The 25,086-nt window shown below is 43.0% G+C and overlaps 1 protein-coding gene across 1 annotated transcript in view; it reads left to right on the top strand.

Moving 5' to 3' along the window:
• The first annotated feature begins 21,484 nt into the window (after positions 1–21,484).
• The window catches only part of PRIM2 (DNA primase subunit 2), a 365,514-nt gene continuing 361,912 nt past the window's right edge, over positions 21,485–25,086 (top strand). The window contains exon 1 of the mRNA XM_032409573.1: positions 21,485–22,067. Coding sequence (XP_032265464.1) covers positions 22,010–22,067 — 58 coding nt within the window. The 5' untranslated portion in view covers positions 21,485–22,009. The remainder of the gene's footprint in view (positions 22,068–25,086) is intronic.

The raw sequence follows: 25,086 nt of genomic DNA, 5'->3' as shown, positions 1-25,086 counted from the left end.
AAAAATAACAGTTAAAGTCTATTTTTCTTCATTAACTTTCTCTTCCCCACCACCTACCCTGCTCTGTGAGGGAGGAGGAAGGAGATGTAGACATACCATAAAGGGGACTAAAGTAGTGGAAAGAAGACCTGTGTCCACTCTGGGCATTGCTTCTAGCAGTGCTGGGGCATGGGTGGTAAATAGGTTCATCTCCTTAAGCCGGATCTCTCTGATAGAAGCTGTGTGGAGTGCTCCAGTCAGAAGGGTCTGGGGCCACATCTGGATTTAGCAGGAAAGCATGCCATGACTGATGAACACCAGGGGCCACCCTGTATCATATTATTAAACTTAACCAATGCCCTTATTTGCCTTGGAGTATAATGAATATGTGAACTAGATTGACGTAGATTACTTATATATAGTGCTTGCAACTCTAATATTCTATTAAGTAAAGAGAAATCACGGTGGACATTTTCAGGACTGTTTTAGAATATAGGTTTTATTTTATTTTGTTTTTTTTAAAAGATTTTATTTATTTATTTGAGAAAGAGAGAGAGAGAAAGAGAGCACGAGCAGGGGGAGGGGGAAGGGGCAGAGGGAGAAGCAGACTCTCCGCTGAGCAGGAGGGGCTCGATCTCAAATCCCAGGACTCTGGGATCATGACCTGACCCAAAGGCAGACGACGCTTAACAACCGAGCCACCCAGGTGCCCCTAGAATATAGGTTTTAATATTATGTAGGTATGGCAAGGCCAATAGATCAGGAGATGAATGCCATAGAAAAAATAATTTGTTATACTCATAGATCCCTCTAAGCGGAAGGGGCGTGCCATGCCACCAGGGTTGGGGCTCCCAGGAAGCACCAGTGTCAACCAGGAGGCAGATGGAGTAGGGGGACAATGAGCAAGAGCCTTTATTGTGGTTTCCACTGGAAGAAACAGGGTAGGCTGGGTAAGCAGGTTTAGGATTGGTTAGTTTGAAGAATTTCCGTGGACTCTTGTGCACAGGAGTTGTCCTTCATTGTGTGGTCGCTGGCCCTGGAGTAATTAGGGCAGGTGGATAGTAGCCCTGAGTGTGGAAGCTGATAGAGGAGGTAGTTGGGGATGTGGGCTCTGGATTGGTTGCTTTGCACTTGAAAGGTTAGCTGGAGCGATAGACTGTAGACTATTTACTATCTCTAGGAATTGGCTAGCCCTGGGAGGGGCAGTCTCTCTAGGGTCAGCAAGTCTCCAGATCTCAAAGCATTCCAATACAGAAAATAAAGAAGACATTTTCAGAAAATTAATTCTCGTTTGCATTTCGTTTAGGTAAATACAGTGTTCCTTACTGCTATGAATCTCCTTTTGATTTAGGGGAAAAAATATAAGTAATAACTAATGAGCTGTTCTTTTTCAAATGGAAGAGTGCTCAGGCATCTGAAAGCAGTATCTCCCATTTTGGTGTTATAATAGCATTTTTTTGCTAGTTGTTAATGTTAACAAGTTATTGATTCTGTCATTGAATATTTTCAGAGTATTGTTCACAGTTTATGTTTAGACGGCAAAATCTAACCAATCAGTTTATGGCTGCCCATCTGGTGACCAGACATCATGATAATCTTCCCAAAAAGGAAAGACAAACAATATCAGAGATTACTATGTCTTTTTGTTAGCTCCTTTATGCCTTTTTCTTTTTTCTAAAAAAAGATTTAAAAAAAAAAATTTAAAGATTTTATTTGAGATTGAGAGAGCATGAGTTGGGGAAAGAGCAGAGGGAGAGGGAGAAGCAGGCTCCATCCCAGGACCCTGGGATCATGACCTGAGCCAAAGGCGGACGCTTAGCCGACTGAGTCACCCAGGCACCCCCCTACCTTGTTTTTATAAACAACCATATAGAACTATGCCGCTTCCTAGTTCTGCTCTTCAGAGTCTTTAAAATCTCTCCAGATTCATATTCACAGTAGAGAACATTTGGTTGGCTCAGGTTGGCTCACCTTGTCCGACCACTGTGATCAGGAAGTGATGAAGAAATTAGTCCCTCTATATACATCCAAGCTTCATGTCATATACAGACCACACCATTAAAACAAAAATGGAAATATAAAAAACAGAAAGAGAGCAGTAATTGCGTCAAACTAATAGGATGACTATGATAGAACTTTAAATTAAGCACTGCAGGGGCACCTGGGTGGCTCAGTCAGTTAAGCATCCAACTCTTAATTTCAGCTCAGGTCATGATCTCAGGGTCCTGGGATCGAGCCCCATGTCTGGCTCCCTACTCAGTGGGGAGTCGGCTTGTCTCTCCCTTTCCCTCTGTCCCCTCTCTCTCTCTCAAATAAATAAATAAATCTTTAAATTAAGCACTATGATGTCTAGGATCCAACCTAAAAAAGGAAAAAGAATAATTATTAACACTTCTTTGAAGGTATGGTATAGATAGTTTCAAATTTGTAGTAGTAAGAATTGGCACTGAATAATTGTTCCTTGGATGTCCTATTACTTAGTTCATTTACTGGTACTTGAAAGTTAGGAAAATTAAAGTGGAAGTTCCTGTGGTTCCTCATGTCTAACTATCCCATATACCATCCTAAATCCTGACCTCTACAATCCTAAGTATATATATATATAAGTATATATATATATATATATATATATTTTTTTAGTAAGCTCTAGGCCCAATGTGGGACTGGAACTCACAACCCCAAGATCCAGAGTCACATACTCTACCGACTGAGCCAGCCAGCTGCCCCTCCTAACTAATTTTTAACTTTACTTTATATTTCACACATCTTCGACATAGTGACACTGAGTAAATACTTTGTTGAATTAAATAATTAAATGCAATAGTATCTTTGGAAGCTGAAGCATAATTGTCTTAGATTAATTATTTTCCATATTTTGAATATTAGTTTGTGGTTTTTTTTTAATATTTGTTTATTTATTTTAGAGAGAGAGAGAGCAGGGGAAGGGGCAGAGGGAGACACTCCCTGCTGAGTGAAGAGCCAGGGTGGGGCTTGATCTCCTGACCCTGAGATCATGATCTGAGCTGAAATCCAGAGTTGAATGCTTAACTGACTGAGCCACCCAGCTGCTCCTAGTTAGTGGGTTTTTTAAACCAGAGATACGAGTAAGGTCACTAAAAATGGAATTATGAATAAGCAGAGTGGGTGTTGTAGTCCCTTTTTCTGATGTAACTTTAGAGACACTATGAAGGCTCTTTTGCTCCATCTCTTTAAAAAAAAAAAAATTACTCCCTTAGTTCTGGGATGATGTGGAAAACTAAATTGTGAGAGGTCCATTTCTTTGGTTTAATTCTACCTCCAGGCTGGCTACATAACTGGCAGCTGCCAGTGCAAAATAAAACTGTGGAATCCCTTGTTCAAAGAGCAATGAAAAAGTGCCATTAAAGGAACTAAAATGTAAAGCTTTTTCCTTTAAAAAAATGCTTATATTGCTTATGAGAAGTAATTGGGAAAATAGTGATAACTGAGTAACAACATAACTAACAAATTTTAAAATAATATTTTTGATGTCATTTTATTATTGCAATACATAATATTTGATTAATGTGCTATCTTGATTGATCATAAGACTTTTCTTGCTCATATTTCTCCAAATACATTTATTAGGTCATTAAAATTTATACTTTTAACAACTTTATATTCAATTGATATAATTGAAAGTAATACCAGTCACACTTGGCAAATGCAAGATCACACATATATTTTTATAATTTAAAATTTTGAGATCTGCTGATGCAACTGTTACTGGAGCTCTTATGAGTACTGGGGCACCTGGGTGGCTTGGTTGAGCAGCTGACTTTTTTTTTTTTTAAGATTTTATTTATTTATTTGAGAGAGAGAGGAGATAGCAAGAGAGAACAGGAGCAGGGGGGAGAGGGAGAAGAAGGCTTCCTGCTGAGCAGGGAGCTCATTGCGGGGCTCGATTCCAGGACCCCAGGACCCCAGGACCCCAGGACCATGACCTGAGCTGAAGGCAGATGCTTAACCAACTGAGCCACCCAGACTCTCCGAGCAGCTGACTCTTAATTTCAGCTCGAGGTTGCAGGATCAAGCCCCATGTCAGGCTCCATGCTCAGAGGGGAGTCTGTTTCTCTCTCTCTCTCTCCCCCGCTCTGTCCCTACTCTGCTCTTGCGCACGTGTTCTTCTCTCTCAAATAAATCTTAAGAGTATTTTATAGGCTGTGACATATTGGGATAAATTTCTGATCAATTATTATCATTTATTTTTTTATTTTATCTTTTAAGTAATCTCTATACCCAAGGTCGTATTCAAACTCACAATCCCCAGATCAAGAGTCACATGCTCTACTCACTGAGCCAGCCAGGTGCCCCTCTGATCAGTTATATTGAATATAAAATTTAGTCCATCTAGACTTCATGATTCTCATGTCTGTGTGTGATATCATGATTTATAATAAGAAATATGTTTCTTTTTTGTCATTATTCCAGGCACAGAGCTCCTAAAACCCTTGGAATTTCTTTTTAAGTAGGCTCCGCACCAAATGTGGGACTCGAACTCATAACTGTGAGATCACACATTGACTGAGCCAGCCAGGCACCCCACCCTTGGAATTTCCTAAATGATGAGAGAAACAAAGGTGTCTCTTGTTATGTTAATGAGGTGACATTTCGACCCCACTGAGGGGCAGGGCCTGAGTTGCCAGAGGCACCAACCTGTAATTAGAGGGTTAGAGCCTTCAGCTCCGCCTCCTGACCTCTGGAAATGGGAGGATACTGGAGATTGAATCAGTCAACAATGGCCAATGATTTAATCTGTTATGCCTGTGCAATGTAGCCTCCATAAAAAACCAAAATGGCGGGGTTAGAGAGTTTCCAGGTCGGTGAGCACGTGTGGAAGTGCTGGGAGAGTGGCACCGGAGAGGGCACGGAAGCTCTGCGCCCCAGGACCTCATCCTATGAAGCTCCTCCATCTGGCTGTTCCTCAGTTACATCCTTTTATAAGGAACCGGTGATCTAGTAAGTAAAATGTTTCTCTGGGTTCTGCGAGCCACTCAGGCAAATTAATCGAACCCGAGATGGGGGTTGTGGGAAGCTCTGATTTATAGCCAGTTGGTCAGATGTACAGGTAACAACCCGGGCTTGCTGCAGACGTCTGAAGTGTGCATGTGTGTTGGATGTGGGGGGCAGTCTCACAAGAACAAGCTTGGTGGTGTGTGGCAAGAAGCCCCCCCCAACATTGGAATTGCATCCAGGAGCCCACAGAGTCTGTGCATATACTTTTATTTTGTAATAATTACAGACAGAATTTACTACCTGAGAGCTGGCAGTTCCAGTTCCAGAGCCTCAGGTCAGAGAGTTAATGCTTGTGCCCCGCAGGAGGAACCCGCTCAGAGGATGGACTGGTTTGGGGGATGTACTGGCTGATACCCTCCCACCTTGGGTCCCAGCACTGTCCCCAAGTGGAGCCACTCTTCCTCTTTCCTCTGCTGCTTCTGCTACTACCTTTGCCGTGGCCCATCTCTCACCACTTTGGAACCCTGAGGCACGCTGGTGCACACCAGTCACCGGGATGCATGGTCTCGTGACTTGACTTCTGTGCCGCAGGCCATGCTCGGGGACCTGAGCTTACAGTTGCGTGCTGCCCGGCCTCTCTCTGTTCTGCTGCTCACGTGCACGCTCCCATGCCCCCTCACACCTCATTGGCAAAACCCAAGTTCAAAGATAAAATAATTTGAAGACATTGTCTTTCTGAAAGTGGAACCCAGGTCACACACCCATGAAGCCCAGTCTGCCTACGTCTTTGGCTTTAAAGATTAATTGCATCTGTCACCTCTGGAAGTGTGTGCCAGTCAACTCACAGGGCTGACTTTGCGTTCGGTTTGGTAACCAAATAACCAAGGACCGCTCCAGAAACTGCAGCAAGGCTCCATTTTTCATCTTTGCCTTGCTCTCTGCTCCCTCCCAGGTCTCAGTTTTGCAGGTTTGGGTCTAGGTTCTCTAGCTCAGAGAGAACTGGCCAGTGCAGCTTCCTAGGTTAGCACAACCGCTGGGATCTCAGAGCTCAGAGGGTCAAGTAGTAGCTCAGCAAGAACAGAATTACTGGGTCCTGAGTCCTGGGTGCCCTGGAGTGCAGGTGGAGGGAGTCGGGGCAGGGACAGAGGAGAGTGTGCCTCAAGTACTGGACGGGACTGTTGCTGTTTTACAGAATGCAGTGGAACAGAACTCTCTCTCTTTTTTTTTTAAAGATTATTTATTTATTTGACAGAGAGAGAGAGCAGGAGCAGGGGGAGGAGAAGAGGCAGAGGGAGAAACAGACTCCCTGTGGAGCAGGGAGCCCGATGTGGGGCTCGGTCTCAGGACCTCGTGATCATCACCTGAGCTGTAGACAGATGCTTAACTGACTGAGCCACCCAGGCGCCCCAGAACATTGAATTTTTCATTCGTAATTACAATTACTGAGAAAGACGAGAATATTATTTCTAGTATCATAGAAAACATATAAATCTAGTACTGGTTTTGTGTCAGAAGAGTCCTATCATTTTAGTGGTTGCTCACTTACTGTATCACATCTATATCTGTCTCTTTATATAATACTGTAAAAAATCTTAATTCTTGGGATGCCTGGGTGGCTCCGTCGTTAAGCGTCTGCCTTCAGCTCAGGTCATGATCCCAGGGTCCTGGGATCGAGCCCCATATCAGGCTCCTTGCTCAGAGGGAAGCCTGCTTCTCCCTCTCCCACTCCCCCTGCTTGTGTTCCCTCTCTTGCTGTGTCTCTCTCTGTCAAATAAATAAAAAATCTTTAAAAAAAATAAAATAATGGAAAGTGGGGCTCTTGGGTGGCTCAGTAGTTAAGCATCTGCCTTCAGCTCAGGTCATGATCCCAGGGTCCTGGGATCGAGTCCCACATCGGGCTCCTTGCTCAGTGGGGAGTCTGCTTCTCCTGCTGCCTGCCGCTCCCCCGCTTGTGCTCTCTGTCTCTCTCTGACAAATAAATAAATAAAATCTTAAAAAAAAAATCTTAATTTCTTTAGAAATAAGTTTTTATTTTCTCATTTTCTCTTCTAAGATTTTTTTTTTCCCCCAGTAAGTCATGTCAATGTTAAATTGTGGTACAGAAACCCGTGTTACCTGTTCTCTAGGTCATTTATGAGTGAAAGGGTATCACAGAGTTTAAACAGTGGTTAAAGAAGACAGATTAGGTGATACAAACAAATTTAATTTGACACTTCATGGAGTGGACAGTCTCCATTTGGGGAGCTGCCAAATAGGGCAGAAGACTAGAAGCTTTTATAGAATATAGAACAAAGAACAAGAAAGACAGATAAAAATATCTGGTTGGTTGAGGCCACATAGTCACCCTTGTTGGGGGTGAGAAGGCCCAAGGGGTGGCTTGGGTTTGGGGATTGGTTGACTGGATATCCTGCACTTCTGGTCAAGAGGAGCATTTACAGGGACACGGAAGTTGTTTAAGTTGCCATATCCTGACACAGCACCCCAGTGCGGGAGCAGCTCCATCTTGGGCCTGGAAATTTATTTCAGTACAAGTTTTCTTGGTCTGTGTTTCAAAGGCATCAACCCTTTCTGTTCCTATAACTTCTTACATCTTCAAATGAAAAACAATAGGAAATCATTTGATTTCCTTTCTCCGGGAGGCCAGGAGAACATGGCTGCGGTGGTAGAGATAAAATACTATTCTAGGATTGCTAGTTGGTCTCGGCTTCCTCAGCTGTTGATGAGATACAGCTGGAGAAAGCCTTCGATGAGAAGAAGAGACTGGCTCAGTCCACTTCTGGCCCAACTCTTACCTACAACTCCCCCTCTCCTGTCTGCACTCACCCGTCTGATACCTTGTTCCAGCAATGGGGCAGAAGCAGGAGTTCAAGATAGGATGGCGTCACACCAGATCAGAAGCCAGGAGCACAGGTAACCCTAATGCATGAGCACTATGATGTACGCAGTCTGTTTCAGAAATCCATACCTGTGCCCAGGTTTGGGCGGGGGGCAATGACGAGAGGAGAGGAAGCCATGGCCGGGGACCATTAGGCTGGAACTGGGAGGGGCAGCTCCCCATTGCAAGTGCTAGGCAGATGTGTACCCACGTGACCGTTCCTGCTGATCCTCTCACCTGCTAGTTTCTGCATCTGCCTTTATAATCATGGGCTCCTTCCTCTCTGGTTGATGTCTCTGGACATGAGTTCTTGCTCACCTAGACCCAGGGTATGAATCGTCTCTCCCACTTTCCTGGAAAAGTAAAGCCCTTTTTCAGCCAGCCCTCCTTCTCTGCCATCACATCCAGGAATGACCTTGATTGAGTTGTACGAGATTATCCACCACTTCTATGGCTTGGATAGATTGTAATGAGTTTTAGGGCCTGTCAGATTTCAAGGCTCTGTTTCGTAACACACATATTGTTAGGAATATGAAAAGTGCTTAATAATTATCCATCAATGAGTAAGCTTTGAAGGAAGATAGGAAAGTATTATGAAATAAATGACAATGTTAGAATTGAGGCTTACTTAGAGCAAAATTATTTTTGGTATATTTTGAGCACCGTATAAACGTCAATGAAACCAGTGAGACAAAGCAAGAGCCGCTGGAGTAGCATAAATTCACATTTTTAGCTGCTGTGGTTGGAATGAAAATGTTCTCCATGTGGTTGGTCTGTGTGAGAGAATGTTTCACAGGACTATCAAAATTATATCTTAGGATGTCATTTTGGATACTAAAATTTTCTTAAGTAGTGATTTAAAGAATCTTGGTGCTTTCTTTGGGCATGGCCTAGAAACCTAAGTCCTTTCTGTGTGACTAAAAGGATTTCTCCTAGCAGTGGAAGCCTCTATTTGAGCTTTTAAAAAATAAGCTCTGTCACTCTGGATGGATTTGTAGCACTAGCCAGTGGGTGAGCATGAGATTATTTCTGAAATTTTTAGAGAATAGAGAGATTAAAGAAAAATGAGGGGGCACCTGGTTGACTCAGTCGGCTAGGCATCCAACTCTTGATTTCGGCTCCGGTCATGATCTCCATGCTGGGTGTGGAGCCTGCTTAAGAGTCTCTCTCTCCCTCTCCCTGCTGTGCCCTTCCCCACCTCCCTCTCTAAGAAAAGAAAGAAAAAAGAAAAGAAAAATCAAGCCACTGGGTGTGTTAACACAAGTCAACCTAGTATGTAATTCAATTCATGCTTGGGACTTCTGAATTTAACCAAAAAATAATTGGATCCATTACAGGTGCCAAGGGTCAGAATGAGACCAAGTGGGGAATTCAGGAATGTACATAACATCTTGTACTATATAAATCATACATGTCAAGTGGCATATCCAAATCGTGTATCATACCTAACATGGCATAACCAAATGTATCCAAGTGTAGTTACACACGGCTTTGAATTGTAACTGCAGAGAGTTGGTCAGGAAAGAGTAGTACCCAGGGACTCAGCAAATTAACACTGGAAACAGATGGTAGGAGCAGTTTGAACTTGAGCCAAGCTCTTTGGGTTACAAAGCGCTTTTCAGATTCATTTTGCTATCCATAGAGAGAGAAAAATCACACCTATTAACTTACCTAATTGTCCTTAGCTTGCAATGTGAGGTTCAGTCTTGTACTCCTTTAACTTTCATTTACTAGCCATTTGAGATGGAGTACAGTATTTCAAAAGATGCCTCACAATGGGTTCATGATTCCTATTCAATATCCTTAAGTTATTACTTAGAAAATACTAGAATTCATCGAATAACATGTCAATTTGCTCAGCACGTTGTTCTCTGTGGAATTCATAGCTGCCTCCCCCTCCCCTACTTTTTTCAAGCCCATGTTAATATACTGGGAAACAGACTCAGTATGAACAATGATCAAAGGGCAATTATGAAATGCGAATCTGAAAGGCTGGAATGCTGTGCCACAAATTTTTTAAAAAATTGTCCTCCGAAAACACTTACAGCTTGGGTGTGACGTGCCTGTTGCAGGAAATATTTTGTAAGGAGTGAAATATTCTGGGAAAATCTAAACTACCTTTTCCTTTCCTCTTCTGCTTTTCCAAAGAACACATTTTCCCCATATGTCTGCTGAGCAGTTATCCTTTATTATGAAAAATGGGTCACTTGTGGAAGAAAGGAGTCCTTTTCTAGTTAGACAACTTGTCTAGAAGCTAGACTATCTTAAAGTGAGATAAGAATAGCACAAGTCTGTCCGGTCAGAGTAGGGTCATCTTTGCCAAGATGGGATAGAGGTTTATCTAATGAGAGAGAAGGAATACCCAGGTTAATGTGCTGGCCAAAGGCTTGGAGACAAAAGGTTGGCCCGAGCCCGCAGCTGGTACACTGAATTTGAGAACCTAGACCCGGGGGCTTTAAATGGAATATTGGTTACTGTCGAGGGGGAGTGTTGCTCTATTATGGGCCTGACGCTCTGGAAGTTATTACATCCTGCCCGGACTAGTTCTTGGCCTCCCCGGTATTAGGAAGACCAGTATCTACAAGTCCATCTTGTTTCATTTCAAGTTCCATTGGGGCAGATGATTCATCTGGTGGTTTGGGACATGAGTCCTGAGAGTTGAAGGAATGGAAGTAATATTTGTTAATTGATCCACTCTGCTGTGCTGCCCACTGCACCAGACGGTTGATAATCCCTGAGGGTTTAATTGACGTACAAATATTGCTGTTTCTTCAATATGTGAATGCTGACTCAGACATTGTGGAACATTTCTCCAATGTTTCGGATTAGATATCTGGGAATTAATTAATTAATTCAGCAAATATTTATTGGCTATTTACTATGTTGGGCATTGGGTATAAAAAAGTGAAGTGAAAGAGCGACGTGGTCACTTTCCTCATGATGCTTACAATCCAGGGAGACAGATTGACTTTAAATAAACACCTAGAGATATATGTAATTACAAGTTAAATAGTAATTTGTAGTAAATACTATGAAAGAAAAAATTCAGGGGAGTACGAAAGACAATAATGGGGAGGGAGACATAATTTAGACCGGGGAGTCAAGGAAAGCCTCTCATGAAAGTGGTGTTATTACTTAGATTCTTAATTTCTGTGTTAGATTTATAATAATCTCTCTGCTTCCATTTTCTCTTTCCCTTTGATCCATCTTGCAGGTCATCTATAGATGAGATTTTTAAAAATATTACTTTTATTAAGAAATCTAAGAGTTTGAAGGGATATTTTTCAGGTGACGTAGTCTAACTTAGTCAAGGTCGGTGAACCACTGTTACAAACAACCCCTAAATGATAGTGGCCTAACACAATAAAGGCTTCTTTCTTTCTTCCGCTTCCTTCCTTCCTTCCTTCGTTATTTATTTGAGTGAGAGAGAGAGCACACATGGAGAGGGAGAGGAAGAAGCAGACTCCCTGCTGAGCAGAGAGCCTGATGCGGGGCTGGGGGATCCCAGGATCCTGATCATGACCTGAGCCAAAGGCCGACATTTAACTGACTGAGCCACCCAGGTGCCCCAATAAAGGCTTCTTTCTTGCTGCCTCACAGTCTAATGCAGTTTGGCAAGGGAGTGCTCTGCTCCATGTAGGCCAGAGTTCAGGTCATCTCCATTTAGTGTGTCAGTCACCTCCTAGGTTTTCATCTCCTCTGCTGGACCCATCTCAGACTTCCAGAAGAGAGAATCTGAATGCCTGGCTTGGATTAGATGCTTTCTTGGGTCCAGTCAGCTGAGCCATGGCGAGGGGTTCGTTAACGTCCTTCCAACATGGGTGCTGTGGTCATTTTTGTGGATTGGGACCATTTACACAGAAGAGGAAATGAGCCGGGAAGATACTATCCAACTAGGTGTTATTCAGGGAGCCATTTTTACTTCATATGATAGATCTTCACATATTTGAAGAAAATATCCAGTCTTCTTCTTTCTCATGAGCTTCATTCTTTTCAAAGTAAACATTGTCTGTTTTTTGGAGCTTGCACAATTCAGGTTATTTATACTGGCTCATCAACTTCCCTCCTAACGTTTCAATTATGAACTTCCTTCAAATTTCACCTCTGCTAGGAAAAGGTCCTTAATTAACGCACGCCACTCCTTAATAAATATTCCCTAGGTCTCAAATCCTACATGACTTGATCTACCCAACCAAGTGACCCTTAACCTTTCTTGTACAGTTGAATAGCATTAATCTTTAGCTTTTAAAATTCCATGTCTTGCCTTACACCCTTACACCCTTCCAAAAATGAATCATAGATCTAAATGTAAAATGCAAAATTATAAAACTCCTAGAAGATAACATAGGAAAATACCTAGATGACCTTAGGTGTAGTGATGCTTTTAAAGATTTTTTTTTTTTTTAATTTAACAGAGATAGAGAGCGTAAGTAGGCAGAGCGGCAGACAGAAGGAGAGGGAGAAGCAGGCTCTCCGCCGAGCAGGGAGCCCGATGCGGGGCTCGATCCCAGGACCCTGGGAACATGACCCGAGCCGAAGGCAGTCGTTTAACTGACTGAGCCACCCAGGCACCCCGGTATAGTGATGCTTTTAAAAATACAACACCAAAGGCACAAGCCATGAAATAAATAATTGAGAAATTGGGCTTGATTAAAGTTAAAAATTTCTGCTCTGTGAAAGACAATATCAAGAGAATTAGAAGACAAGCCACAGACTGGGAGAAAATATTTGTAAAAGACACATCTGAAAAAAAGACTTACCCAAAATATACAAAGAATTCAAAACTCAGCAGTAAGAACAAACAACCCAGTTAAAAAATGGGCCAATGGCTTTAATAGACATGTCACCAAAGAGATACAAGATGGCAAATAAGCATATGGAAAGATGTTCCACATCATATATCATCCGGGAAATGCAAATTAAAACAACAATGAGATGCTATTACAAGGGTCAAAATCCAGAACACTGATAACTCCAAATACTGGCAAAGATGTGAAGCAACAGGAAATCTCATACATTGCTGGTGGGAATATAAAATGGTATAGCCACTATGGAAGACACTTTGGGGAATGTCTTACAAAACTAAACATACTCTTAACATATAATCCAACAGTTGTGCTTCTTGGTATTTACCCAGAGGAGTTGAAAATGTATGTCTGCACAAAAGCCTGCATATAGATGTTTATAGAAGCTTTATTCATAATTGCCAAAACTTGGAAGCAACCAAGATGTCCTTAAGTAGGTGAATGCGTAAATAAACTATGGTACATCCACACAGTGGTGCTAGGAAGAAATGAGCTATCAAGCCATGAAAAATCATGAAACTTAAATGCGTATTACTAAGTGCAAGAAGCCACTGTGAAAAGGCTACATACTGTGTTGTTCCAACTATAGAAAATTCTGGAAAAGGCAAAACCATGGAGACAATAAAAAGATCAGTGGTTGCCAGGGGTCGGAAAAGGGAAATAGGAATAGGCAGAGCATAGAGAATTTTTTGGGACAGTGAAAATAATCTGTATGATATTTTAATAATGGATATATGTCATTATACTTTTGTCTAAATCCATAGAATGTACAACACCAAGAGTGAACTGTAGACTACAGGGATGCCTGGGTGGCTCAGTCAGTTAAGCGTCTGCCTTCGGCTCAGGTCAAGATCCTAGGGTCCTGGGATCGAGTCCCACATTGGGCCCCTTGCTCAGTGGGGAGTCTGCATCTCCCTCTGCCTGCCGCTCCCCCTGCTTGTGCTCTGTCTCTGACAAATAAATAAAATACTTTAAAAAATAATAAAGTAGACTACAGACTTTGCATAATTGTGATGTATCAACGTAGGTTCACCCTTGGGAAAAAACATACCATTTTAGTGAGTGATGTTGGTAATGGGCGAGGCCATGCATGCATGGGGGCAGGGAGTATATTGGAAATCTCTCTACCTACCTCTCAATTTTGTTGTAAACCTAAAGCTTTTTAAAATTAATTAATTAGTTAATTAATTTATTTGAGGGGGGTGGTGGGGAGGAGCATAGGGAGAGGGACAAACAGACTCCATGCTCAGTTCTGGAGTCCAATGTGGGGCTTGATTCCGAGACTCTGAGATCATGGACCTGAGCAGCAATCTAGAGTTGGATGCTTAACTGACTAAGCCACTCAGGCACTCCATAAACCTACAACTCTTCTAAAAAAATGAAATCTTAAAAAAATTCCATGTCTTGCCCCACTGAGGATGAGACCATGTCTTCTTCTCCCTTTAGATTCATCACAACGTAGTGCTAACTATATTCTTTCCTGAATCCTATTCAAAGACTTAATAATATGTCTCTCCTCAGGAATATTTTTATGTTTATAGAAGGCAGGAAGTATTCAGTTATTTGCTTCTGTTTTGTGCATTGTCTTTTTTTTTTTAATTTTTTTTTTTTTTTTTAAGATTTTATTTATTTGCGAGAGAGAGAATGAGAGACAGAGAGCATGAGAGGGAGGAGGGTCAGAGGGAGAAGCAGACTCCCTGCTGAGCAGGGAGCCTGATGTGGGACTCGATCCTGGGACTCCAGGATCATGACCTGAGCCGAAGGCAGTCGCTTAACCAACTGAGCCACCCAGGCGCCCTGTGCATTGTCTTTTAATTGGTCTAAGGGATGGTGTAGTTTATTCATAAGAAAGGCAAACTCCAAGGGCGCCCGGCTGGCTCAGTTGGTGGAGTGTGTGACTCTTGATCTCAGGGTTGTGAGTTCGAGCCCCACGTTGGGTGTAGAGATTACTTAAAAATAGAATCTTAAAAAAAAAAAAAAAAAGCGAACTCCAAGTTACCATTTATTGAGGTTCACCAAGTACTGGGAACCCCACTAGGGGCATTTATATGCATTATCATTTAATCTTTACTATTACATTTAATAATAATAGGCCTGTGAGCCTATTATTATTTCTACGATCACACAGCTAATGACTAGCTTATCTAATTCTGGAACTCCAGTCTGTCTAAGTTTCCAAGTTCTTGCCTTAACCACAACCATACTGATACTCATTAATAAATTGGCTGAACTGGCATTCCCGTGGCAGCTCTGTATCTCCTCATTCCCTGCATTTCTCATGATGGACGCCTCATCCCACTTTTCCTGCTTTGTCCACTTTGGGTTGTATTGATCAGAAAGGAGATCTATTTTACTGAAGGGAAGAAATGTATTTGCTTTCGTAGTTATTAGAAATAGAATATGTGAGATCAGTAACTTCACGGGGGACACTGCGAATGACAGACAAGAGGAAGAGGATGCCTTGTCTAGTGTTTACATTTCTGTGCCTCTAGGGCAGAGAGCCAAGAACAAAGCTGAAGTTCAGCCAGGAGGAGGAGAGGGTCCAACTGTAATTGAACTCTGCAGGAGTGCTCCCAGTGGTCTAGATTTCAGGATCCCCTCCTCAATCTCCTAGGAAAAACAGCATGCAAACGAAGTAAGCAGTAGTTAGGGGTGAAGCAACCTGTGATATATAGTCCACTTCATTTGGAGAATGATATCGGTGGTGGTTTGGGGAGGGGTTTGTATCCCAGCAAAGGAGGAGACTGTGAGTATAAGACTTGGGGTATACATCAGAAAGTTTTTACTAACTTCATGAACTTAAGTGCTTTTTAGGCTCTATGGGCTGGTTAATATACTACTGGGCTGATTTAGTTAGTTTGAGGATAAACTGAAGAATCGTTAGTCCGTCTGGGCATGTCTGTTCCATCTGATAACTGTAAGTGTGCAAACATTTGCCCCACGTTCAGCACTGGGAGACCATGGAGCTTATCTACCTGCTGGTTTTGATGATGGCAACTGGATTAATAGTTACTAATTATATGTAATTATTAATAGTAAAATTATGGTTATTATAAAATATTGCTGTTACAGTTATTAATTCAGCTTGCCCCTGTGTATACTCCTGTTCCCAGTTTCTATCATGATAGCTGAGCCTACGCAAGGGCTTAGGATAGGAAGGAAGAGAGTCAACATTCAGGGCTTCCTCTGGAACCCTTGTTCCCTTGTAAACAAAATCCTCTTTCCCCCCCGCTTTTCTCCATAATGCTCCCTCCAGGTTGTGGCTTTCACTGGAATCTAAACTCCACAGATGACTAAAGAAACGGTTGTGATGGTAAATGGGTGGGTGCTGACCTGTCGTTCAGCTTTGTGGCAACTTGTAAACCAGTGGTGGTCAAACCCTAGCAAGCCCCCACATCCCTGGGAGGGCTTGTTTAAATGCAGATTTCAGAGCCCACTCTCAATTTCTGATTCAGTAGATTTGGAGGGGAGCCTGGAGTTTGCATTTCTAACAAGTTCCTAGGTGGTGCCCATATGGCTGGTCCAGGAACTACACTCTGAGAATCACTATTGGAAATCATGACTCTCTCACCCTGGTGAAAGTGTTCCTCTTCCTTCGGTCCCCTGGACATTACACCATATCCTGCACTCTCCCACGTGTCGCTGTTGTCTACTGACATTCCAGTCCCCCCATACACACACTCTCGGAAGATCTTACGGCACTGTAATTTCCTTACAACCCTTGTAATTTCCTAAATGACAAGAACACTAGGAACATCTCTTGTTCTGATATTTGTCTTTGACTTCCATCCCTGGTACAGGTCTCCTAAAACCCTTGTAAATTCCTAAACAATAAGAGCACTAAGAGCATCTTTTGTTCTATTACGGTGACTCTGGGTGAGCTCCTGGACGGCTCCCAAGATGGAGGCTGGTCCCCAGAAAGACCAACCAAAAATTAAAAGCTTGGAATTTTCAGGGGACCCACCCCCAGAGAGGGAAGAGGGGCTAGAAACAGTAAATAATTGATCATGCCTACATGACGAAGCATCCATAACATCCCAGTGCTGTGGGGTTCAGGGAGCTTCCAGGTGGGGAACACCTCAACACTGGGAGGGTGACATACCTCAACTCCAGAGGACAGAAGCCCCTGCACTAGGAATGCTACCAGACCTCAGCCGATGTATCTCTTCATCTGACTGTTCATCTGTATCCTTTAGCATATCCTTTAATAAACTGGTACACCTAAGTGTTTCCCTGAGTTCTATGAGCTGCACTAGCAAATTAATCAAAGCCAAGGTGGGGGTCTTTGGAACCTCCAATCTATTGCCAGTTGGACAGAAGCCCAGGTGATAACTTGGGCTTACAACTTGTATCTGACATGTACGTTTTGCAGGTGGGGGGCAGTCTTGTGAGACTGAGGCCTTAACCCATGGGATGTGCCCCTATGTCTGGGTAGAATTGAGTAAATTATAAGATAACCAGATGGTGTCCTCGAGAATTGCTTGGTATGGGGAAAAACCTCCACACATCCGGAAGTAGCCAGAAGTGAAGTGTTCTGGGTAAAAGTAAAGGAGACTCCTAGAAAAGAAACACACAGGAAAGAACTGCGTTCTCCTCACAGGAGGAGGAAAATGAATTTTACCATTAGAGATGCCCTGCTGATTGTCTTCCCGCTATTCCAGCTCCTGAGGTTGTCTGAGGACTTTCACTTTCTTCCATGGGACCCTCTAGCATCCTAGCTTCCAGAATGTCTTTACCTCCTCAGGTCCACAGATTTTCCCTTCAACCTTGTTGTTTTTTTTTTTAAGATTTTATTTATTCATTTGACAGAGCAAGAGAGCACAAGCAGGGGGAGCAGAGGGAGAGGGAGAAGCAGGCTCCTCGCTGAGCAGGGAGCCTGCCCGATGCGGGACTCGATCCCAGGACCCTGGGATCATGCCCTGAGCTGAAGGCAGTTGCTTAACCATCCGAGCCACCCAGGCGTCCTCCCCTCAACTCTTAAATCTCATTGCTATTACCCACTTGGAGGGTTACAGCCTGAAGCTTATCATCATTCTGAGTTTCTCTACCACATACGATGTGAATTTTACTTTTCTTCTCTGTAACCCTGACCCCTGCGCTTAGTTCTTCTCCCTGCAGCTCCACTGACTCTTTGAGCACAAGGACAGCTTGATCACGCTGATCCTTTACTTAATTCATCTTTCACTCCCTGCTTGGCTTCTCTATATAGCCTGGAACCCAGCGTTGATCATTAGAAATGACTCTCAATTTATTTGCAATCTTATCTTTCCACCACTCTTTCCAGTGACCAATGCTGTGTCATTGCCACAACCTGTCATTTCCGTTTCTCAGGGTGTGGCAGAGACGTTAAGATAGAAACACAACTGCAGTATGGAGTGGCATTCCATAACAGAAGCATAATACAGAAATCCATGAACTTGTAAGGAGTCCATCTAGTTAACAATGATCAGAAAAAGATCTTCAAGTCTGTCATGGAAGATACAAATATGAATCAAACACTAGTAGACTCTAAAGCTCTTTAAGTATAGGAATGGTGTAATTTATATTACTTTCACTGATAGAACCTAGCAGGTTTTAGAAAGAGAATTAATGAGTTGTGTCTCCTTTAGAATGATTCTTTGTCCCTTATGAGGTGTGAAAAACCTTAAGGGTGCTCAGAGGAATATATCATTTTATTTATTTATTCTTAAAGATTTATTTATTTTAGAGAGAAAGAGTGTGTGCAAGCAGGGGGAGGGGCAGCAGGAGAGGGAGAGAGAATCCTCAAGCAGACTCCCATCTGAGCGCAGAGCCCGATGCCAGGCTCCATCCCGGGACCCTGAGATCATGACCTGTGCTGAAATCAAGAGTCTGACATCCAACCAACTGAGCCACCCAGGTGCCCCTCAAATGAATAAATGAAAAATTCAAAAAGCAGTCTATCACCTATGTGTGTGTGTCAGTACGCACACATATTTGTTGTATAAATATAGAAAAATCTGGGGAGGATAAATACTGTCTTGCTTTATCCATCAGCATGTTGTTTTCATTTGTGATTAGGTAAATGCTCCCTTTTACAATTTAAATTTTTGCAGTAAAAATAAAAATATTTTGGAGAAGAAGGCTGCTTTTGGCAAAAAGTGGTAGAAATAATACTTCTTATATTTCCTGGGGCCCCGCTGTATGTCAAGCATATGTCACCTCGTTTATCCCTCACCATTGCCCTGCAAGGCTGTAGTAGGCGTTATCTTCATTTTGCAAATGAGACTCAAAGTAATTATTGTAGCTCATCAATTCTCAGATGACATTTTAGAAGAATATTTGAATGAATCTTTTTTTTAACTTTCAAATTTTTATTTAAATTCTGGTTCACATATAACGTCATACTGGTTTCAAGAGTGAGTGAATCTTATCATTGATGGTGTCTTAGATTTGATAAGGGAAGTTGCACTGTTATTATCACATATAATGCTCTCTGTCATTCATGGTTGAATTGACTCTAATTCCTGTACTTTTTTTCCCCCATTAAATTGCATTATCTTGTCTTTTTTTTTTTTTAAGTTTTTATTTATTTAGTTTCGTAATTTCTACCCCCCATGTGGGGCTGAAACTCATGATCCCAAGATCAAGAGTCACATGCTCTTCCAACTGAACCAGGCAGGCACTGCAATTCCATTATCTTTTCTAACAGAAGCAGACTTTTTGCTCCTCCAAATTTTCTTTTTCTCTTACACACACACACACACACACACACACACACACACACACACACACATTTACTACCCGTTTCTCACATGTCTTTACATTTCAGTCTAAGCTAAAAATATCCTGCTCGTAAGATGTCAAGGCTTATGCTTATTTTGAGTTTCGCCATGGTGAATTTCATCTGTCAAACTGATGTGTTTGTCTCTTTTTCCTGCTAAATTACTCAGTCTGTTTTGTTTGATTCCATTTTACCCACAACACTTTAGAATCAGGTGCCTTGACACTGGGGAAGAAACTAACCTTCTCTCTTATTTTTTTTTTTTTTTTAAAGATTATTTATTTATTTGAGAGAGAGAGAATGAGAGAGCAAACACATGAGAGGGGGGAGGGTCAGAGGGAGAAGCAGACTCCCTGCCGAGCAGGGAGCCCGATGCGGGACTCGATCCAGGGACTCCAGGATCATGACCTGAGCCGAAGGCAGTCGCTTAACCAACTGAGCCACCCAGGCGCCCTAACCTTCTCTCTTATAAATATGGTTAATTGGACAAATTAATTCTGACTGATACAATAAAGGTTTTTATTTTTTAAATTATTTTTATTTTATTTTTAAAAATATTTATTTATTTGACAGAGAGAGAGAGAGAAAGCACAAGCAGGGGGAGAAGCAGAGGGAGAGGGAGAAGCAGGCTCCCTGCTGAGCAGGGAGCCCAATGTGGGGCTGGATCCCAGAATCCTGGGATCATCACCTGAGCTGAAGGCAGTCGTTTAACCAACTGAGCCACCCAGGCGCCCCGAGGTTTTTATTTTTCTTGGGCAAGGTAGCTGCCCTAGGCCAGTGCTTCTCACCCTGGCCACACCACCGTAAATACTTAGTCTACCGTCCTGGAGCATCAGTTGTGATTGAAGATATGCTTGAAGGGAAGTAGGACATGGAAAAAATGTCAATGAATATCTTTGAAAGAAGTTTTTATCCTAAAGCAAATGTGAAGATATTATTGAATAGAATGAAATATCCATACGCATTTTTAAGGTGCAACTTTAATGACATTTTGAGCTCGCGGTAGACCACTCATGGCAACTTGTGGTTGAAACTACAGGTTTTAGAGCAAGACCTGGCGTCCCAGCTCCACGTTTTTCTAGCTCTGTGTCCTTGGGCAAGTGGCTTAACCTCTTTGTGTCTCAGTTTCCTGATCTATGAAATGGGAATAATAATATCACCTGCCTTACAGGTTATCATGAGAATAAGTGAGGAGCGGATGTTCAGCATCAGAGCAGCGCCTGGAACAGAGTGAACCATCACTAGTGTTAGCTATTTTCATTTTTATTTAGGCTTCCCGGTGTCCCCCGGGGCAAGTCTTTTGTTCTCTTTTTGTTACAGTGTCTTGGTGCCAAAGTTCAAGAAGCCCTTGCCCAGGATTCTCCCCGTATACTGCACTTGCTTCTCTTCTGTTGGTCTTTTGTAATGTTTCAGGAATGTGCTGTTTTCTTTTCTCTTTTCTTTTTTTGCAGCACCATTAAAAACAAAGAGTAGCTGTTTTAGGAATTTGGGAAATGAAGGGGAATGAGTCTCAGTGTCACTCATGTTTGAAATGAAATAACCTCATAGTTGGGAATAGCAAGCCGATAGTTAAGATTTCGGGGGTATAGATGTGAGGAATTTCAGGCTTGGCTCCCTTTGGAACATGGCTTGGACTCGGCTGGTCATAAAACATTGAAGTCTGTAATTAAAGCCTTCTCCTGTAAGACTTGGGATATGTGCAGTCTCATCTGGTTATGGCTCACTGGGGAATGAATTTTCTGACGCAAATGAGGTTTAAAAAAAAATCATAGCATCTCTTTATTTGGTTAACATTATTTCTGCGCTTTATTTTTCCTTGTCAGCTTTAAAAGGAAGAGGGAAAAAGTAAAGCACCCTGCCAAAACTTGGCAGGAGAATTTCAGTGAGCAAAAATTCCCCACCCACAGCAACGTTCGAAGCGGCTGCACAGCAAGGGTCCCACAGGCTATTCCTGATGCATCAGATCGCCGTCTTATGCTTGGTGAAGAAAGCTTGAGAGCCTGGAAGCCACAAGAAAAGACCAGTGTAGGACAGAAGACACCTGTCCTCCGATCTTTCTTGCCCCTTCCACCTAATATTATCTTTGACTCCATAGTCCAGGAATCAGAGGGCAGATACTGCAATTTCCCATTGAGATGGCTGGACTCAGCTCTGCATCTCCTCCACTGTCAGAACCTAAATATTTGAAGGGCAGAGGGCAGGATACATGCAGCCTAGGGGATTGGAGAGCAGTAGGAACTAACCCTTCCTTTGCTGTCCCCCTTCACCCACCAACATCTTCTAGGCTCATGATTTTTGCATCTAAAATTAAAGCGTACAAATATTGACTATATCTTATAGTGATTGAGTGCTTCTAAGTTGCCATGTACCACGCTAAACTCACAGCAACGTTAGAGAGCAGATACTGTGTCTATATCAAGGGTGAACTTGAGGCTTACAAGAGAAGATTGGGTCAATTGTTCAAGTCACAAGTAGGTCACTGTATTGGTCAGGGTGTTCCAGAAAAACAGAAGCAATGGGAGATACATATATCCTTCCTCCTCTGCCTTTTGTTTTATTCAGGCCTTCCATGGATTGGATGATGACCACTCACATTGGGGAGGACAATCTACTTTCCAGAGTCTACCGATTCAAATGCTAATCTCATCCAGAGATACGCTCGCAGACACATCCAGAAGAAACCCTGTAGCCAGTTGAGTTGATACTTCCAGCTTTGATGATTAACTTTATGTATCGGATATAGAACCAGATCTGACCGTTGGGTCGGAGTCTGTTATATTGATTTGCTATCCGTGCATAACAAATCACATCATACAAAAGCAAGCGCTCATTTCTGTAGTGTACAGGTCATCTTGGGTGTTAGCTGATCTAAGCCGGGCTTGCCTGGGTGGCTGGCTGGGATGGTTCTGCATGTAGAATAGTTCTCCACGTGCCTCTCCTCTTCCTCCTGAGACCAGCAGGTTAGCATGGACATGTATAAAAAGGAAACTTGAAAAATGCAAGGTCTCTTAAGGTGGACTCTTGAGATTGGTATACTCACTTCTGCCTCATTCAGTTAGTCAAGCTAAGTCCCAAGGCTGAGCCCAATGTCAAGAAGCAAAGAGATACACTCTACTTCAATGGGATATAGTAGATGCTGTGGTGTACCTCCTGATCCCCCTTCAGAACTATTCTTACTCCCTCAGCTGCTAGGAATATTTATTGCTGATGATAGCTCACAGCTAAGGCCCCCCAACACTCCTATCCTCCCACTTCTACCCTCACCCCTGATCTCCCATCCCCACTACCTGCCAGGAACTGTTTTGCTCAAGGGTGCCCCCATAGGCCACCCACATGTCAATCACTGGTCAGGTGTGACAGTACAAAGACCCAACCCCTCGCCTCAATTCAAAACACTTCCCAAGCGCCATCCCAGCTCCAGAGCCTCCCTTGGGTTTGGCTGAGGCCTTGGCTGCAACTGGCTTGGTCCCATTTTTCTCCCAAGAGCACTCCTCAGTAATTACCGCATGCAAATGTAACCTTCAACATGGGAGAAATTACAAAGACAGTGGCAAAGGGCATGGATAGAATATAGGAAAGCTGGGACCAAAAATGCAGTTTACCACACCTTTGCATTTAACAACTAGACTAAACTGCATCCCAGATTAGAACAAAAGTATGTATTGGAGAAAACAATCTCTGTCTGAAATGTCCTAATGTGTACTTAAACCATTAATACTGGACCTTGAACTATTTTTGAGGTGGAACTCAGTTTGCAAAGGCTGGTGATCCTGAAGAGTTGTGGGCAAAGGGAAACTTTGTAAATTGAATGAAATTCCAAGTGTGTGGTGGAAGTTCAGTATTCTAAAGGTAAAAATGCAGTGAGTTGTTTTATGGATAACTGTCTTAACATTGATTTTTGTCCATGTCAGGATTTTATATATCAGCAGTTTATTTCATTTTTATAAATAAGCCCCTTTCCCTTCTTAAAGATAATTCCATGTATGAAGTTATGGCATGTTGTCATAAATTTAGTTTTGGTCTGTGGTTCTTAGTAGATTTCCTTTGCATCAGTTTTAAACTGATGGGAACCTTAGTGAGTTCGAGGGACTCCGGGAAAAGGTATGGCACAGGATGAGTGGAAATGGGCACTTTGGATATACTGAACAGAGCAAATGAACATCCCAGGAGAAGAAACCTCTGGCCACACACTGTTTCTCCAGGGAGAAGCAGGAACTGAGAAAGTAGAGAATTTGCTCTACTCAGGGATGGGTATTTTTTTTTTTTTTTTTAAGATTTTATTTGAGAGGGGCGCCTGGATGGCTCAGTCGTTAAGCGTCTGCCTTCAGCTCAGGTCATGATCCCAGGGTCCTGGGATCGAGCCCTGCATCGGGCTCCCTGCTCGGCGGGAAGCCTGCTTCTCCCTCTCCCACTCCCCCTGCTTGTGTTCCCTCTCTAGCTCTCTCTCTCTCTCTGTCAAATAAATAAAATAAAATCTTTAAAAAAAAAAAAAGATTTTATTTGAGAGAGAGATAGCAAGAGAGACAATGAGCAGGGAGGCTTCCCGCCGAGCAGGGAGCCTGATGCAGGACTCGATTCCAGGACCCCAGGATCATGACCTGAGCCACCCAGGTGCCCCAGGAAATTAAGAGTTCTAATAGAATATTGCTTACATGGCTGTTTGTCATCTCCAGGGGTCTGAAGAAGGGCCAGCAGGGCCAGAGAGCAGATCAGGACACTGGTGGTTGAGGGGTTGGAAGCCCCTGGAAGAGGCAGAAACAGGCTCATAGCAGTTATAGATCAACAAAAACTTATTCAATACTGGTGATCTACAAGTCATGTTTATATTCATTTTCCTGCTATTTCCTGTGGGGGGGGGTTGAGGTTTTCTGATGTGAGTTTCCTGTATTAGTCCGGGTCTAGGAAATATTCTTGATATTTTATTTAATTAATTTTATTTTTTAAAAGATTTTATTTGGGGGGGAGAGAGAGGGAGAGCAAGCATGAGCCGGGATGAGGGAGGAGGACAGAGGAGAGGGAGAAGCAGACTCTCCGCTGAGCAGGGAGCCCCATGTGGGACTCGATCCCAGGACCCTGGGATCATGACCTGAGCCGAAGGCAGACGCTTAACCGACTGAGCCACCCAGGCGCCCCAATTCCTTATATTTTAAAATGGAATTTAAAACAAGGAATTGGGAGATGACAGAACTGAGAAGCCTAAAGCGGGACAGTACAGCATCCCTGAGATTACTGAGAGCAGGAAGCGCCTACCACTGCCTAAAGCTGAAGGGGCTAGCATCCAGGGTCAGCAAGCAGAAGTGAGCTGGAACCACAGCAGGGCTTGCTGTAGGAGCTGGGTCCAGACAAGGGACGGCGGCTGCCACAGGACAATGCCTGGAGCGGAAAGAGATGGGGGGAGATATCCTGGCTTCTCCCTGTCTGCCCCCAGTATTCCCTCAGAACCTCCTGTTGGCTGAATTGATGTAGAAACCAGAGGGCAAAGGAAGCCGGGGAAAAAAATCCTCATGATACAGAACAGTGCAGAGGAGGGCAGGGAATGGGTCCAAGAGCAAAACAGGCCCAGAAGAGCACATGTCCTCAACTTGCCTTCTCCATGGAAATGTCTTCCTTCTCTTCCATTTCTGAGTCTCTGATTCCTGACACTGGCTTCATCCGGGCTCCCTTGGCAGCTGGGTTCCAGTTTGGCACAGCTGGTAGGTGGCACAGGCAGG

The sequence above is a fragment of the Phoca vitulina genome, unplaced genomic scaffold (assembly GCF_004348235.1).
Source record: "Phoca vitulina isolate PV1807 unplaced genomic scaffold, GSC_HSeal_1.0 scaffold11, whole genome shotgun sequence".
Lineage (NCBI taxonomy): Eukaryota > Metazoa > Chordata > Mammalia > Carnivora > Phocidae > Phoca > Phoca vitulina.
The sequence above is the reverse complement of the archived record's forward strand: the minus strand, read 5'-3'. Positions and strand labels throughout refer to the sequence as shown.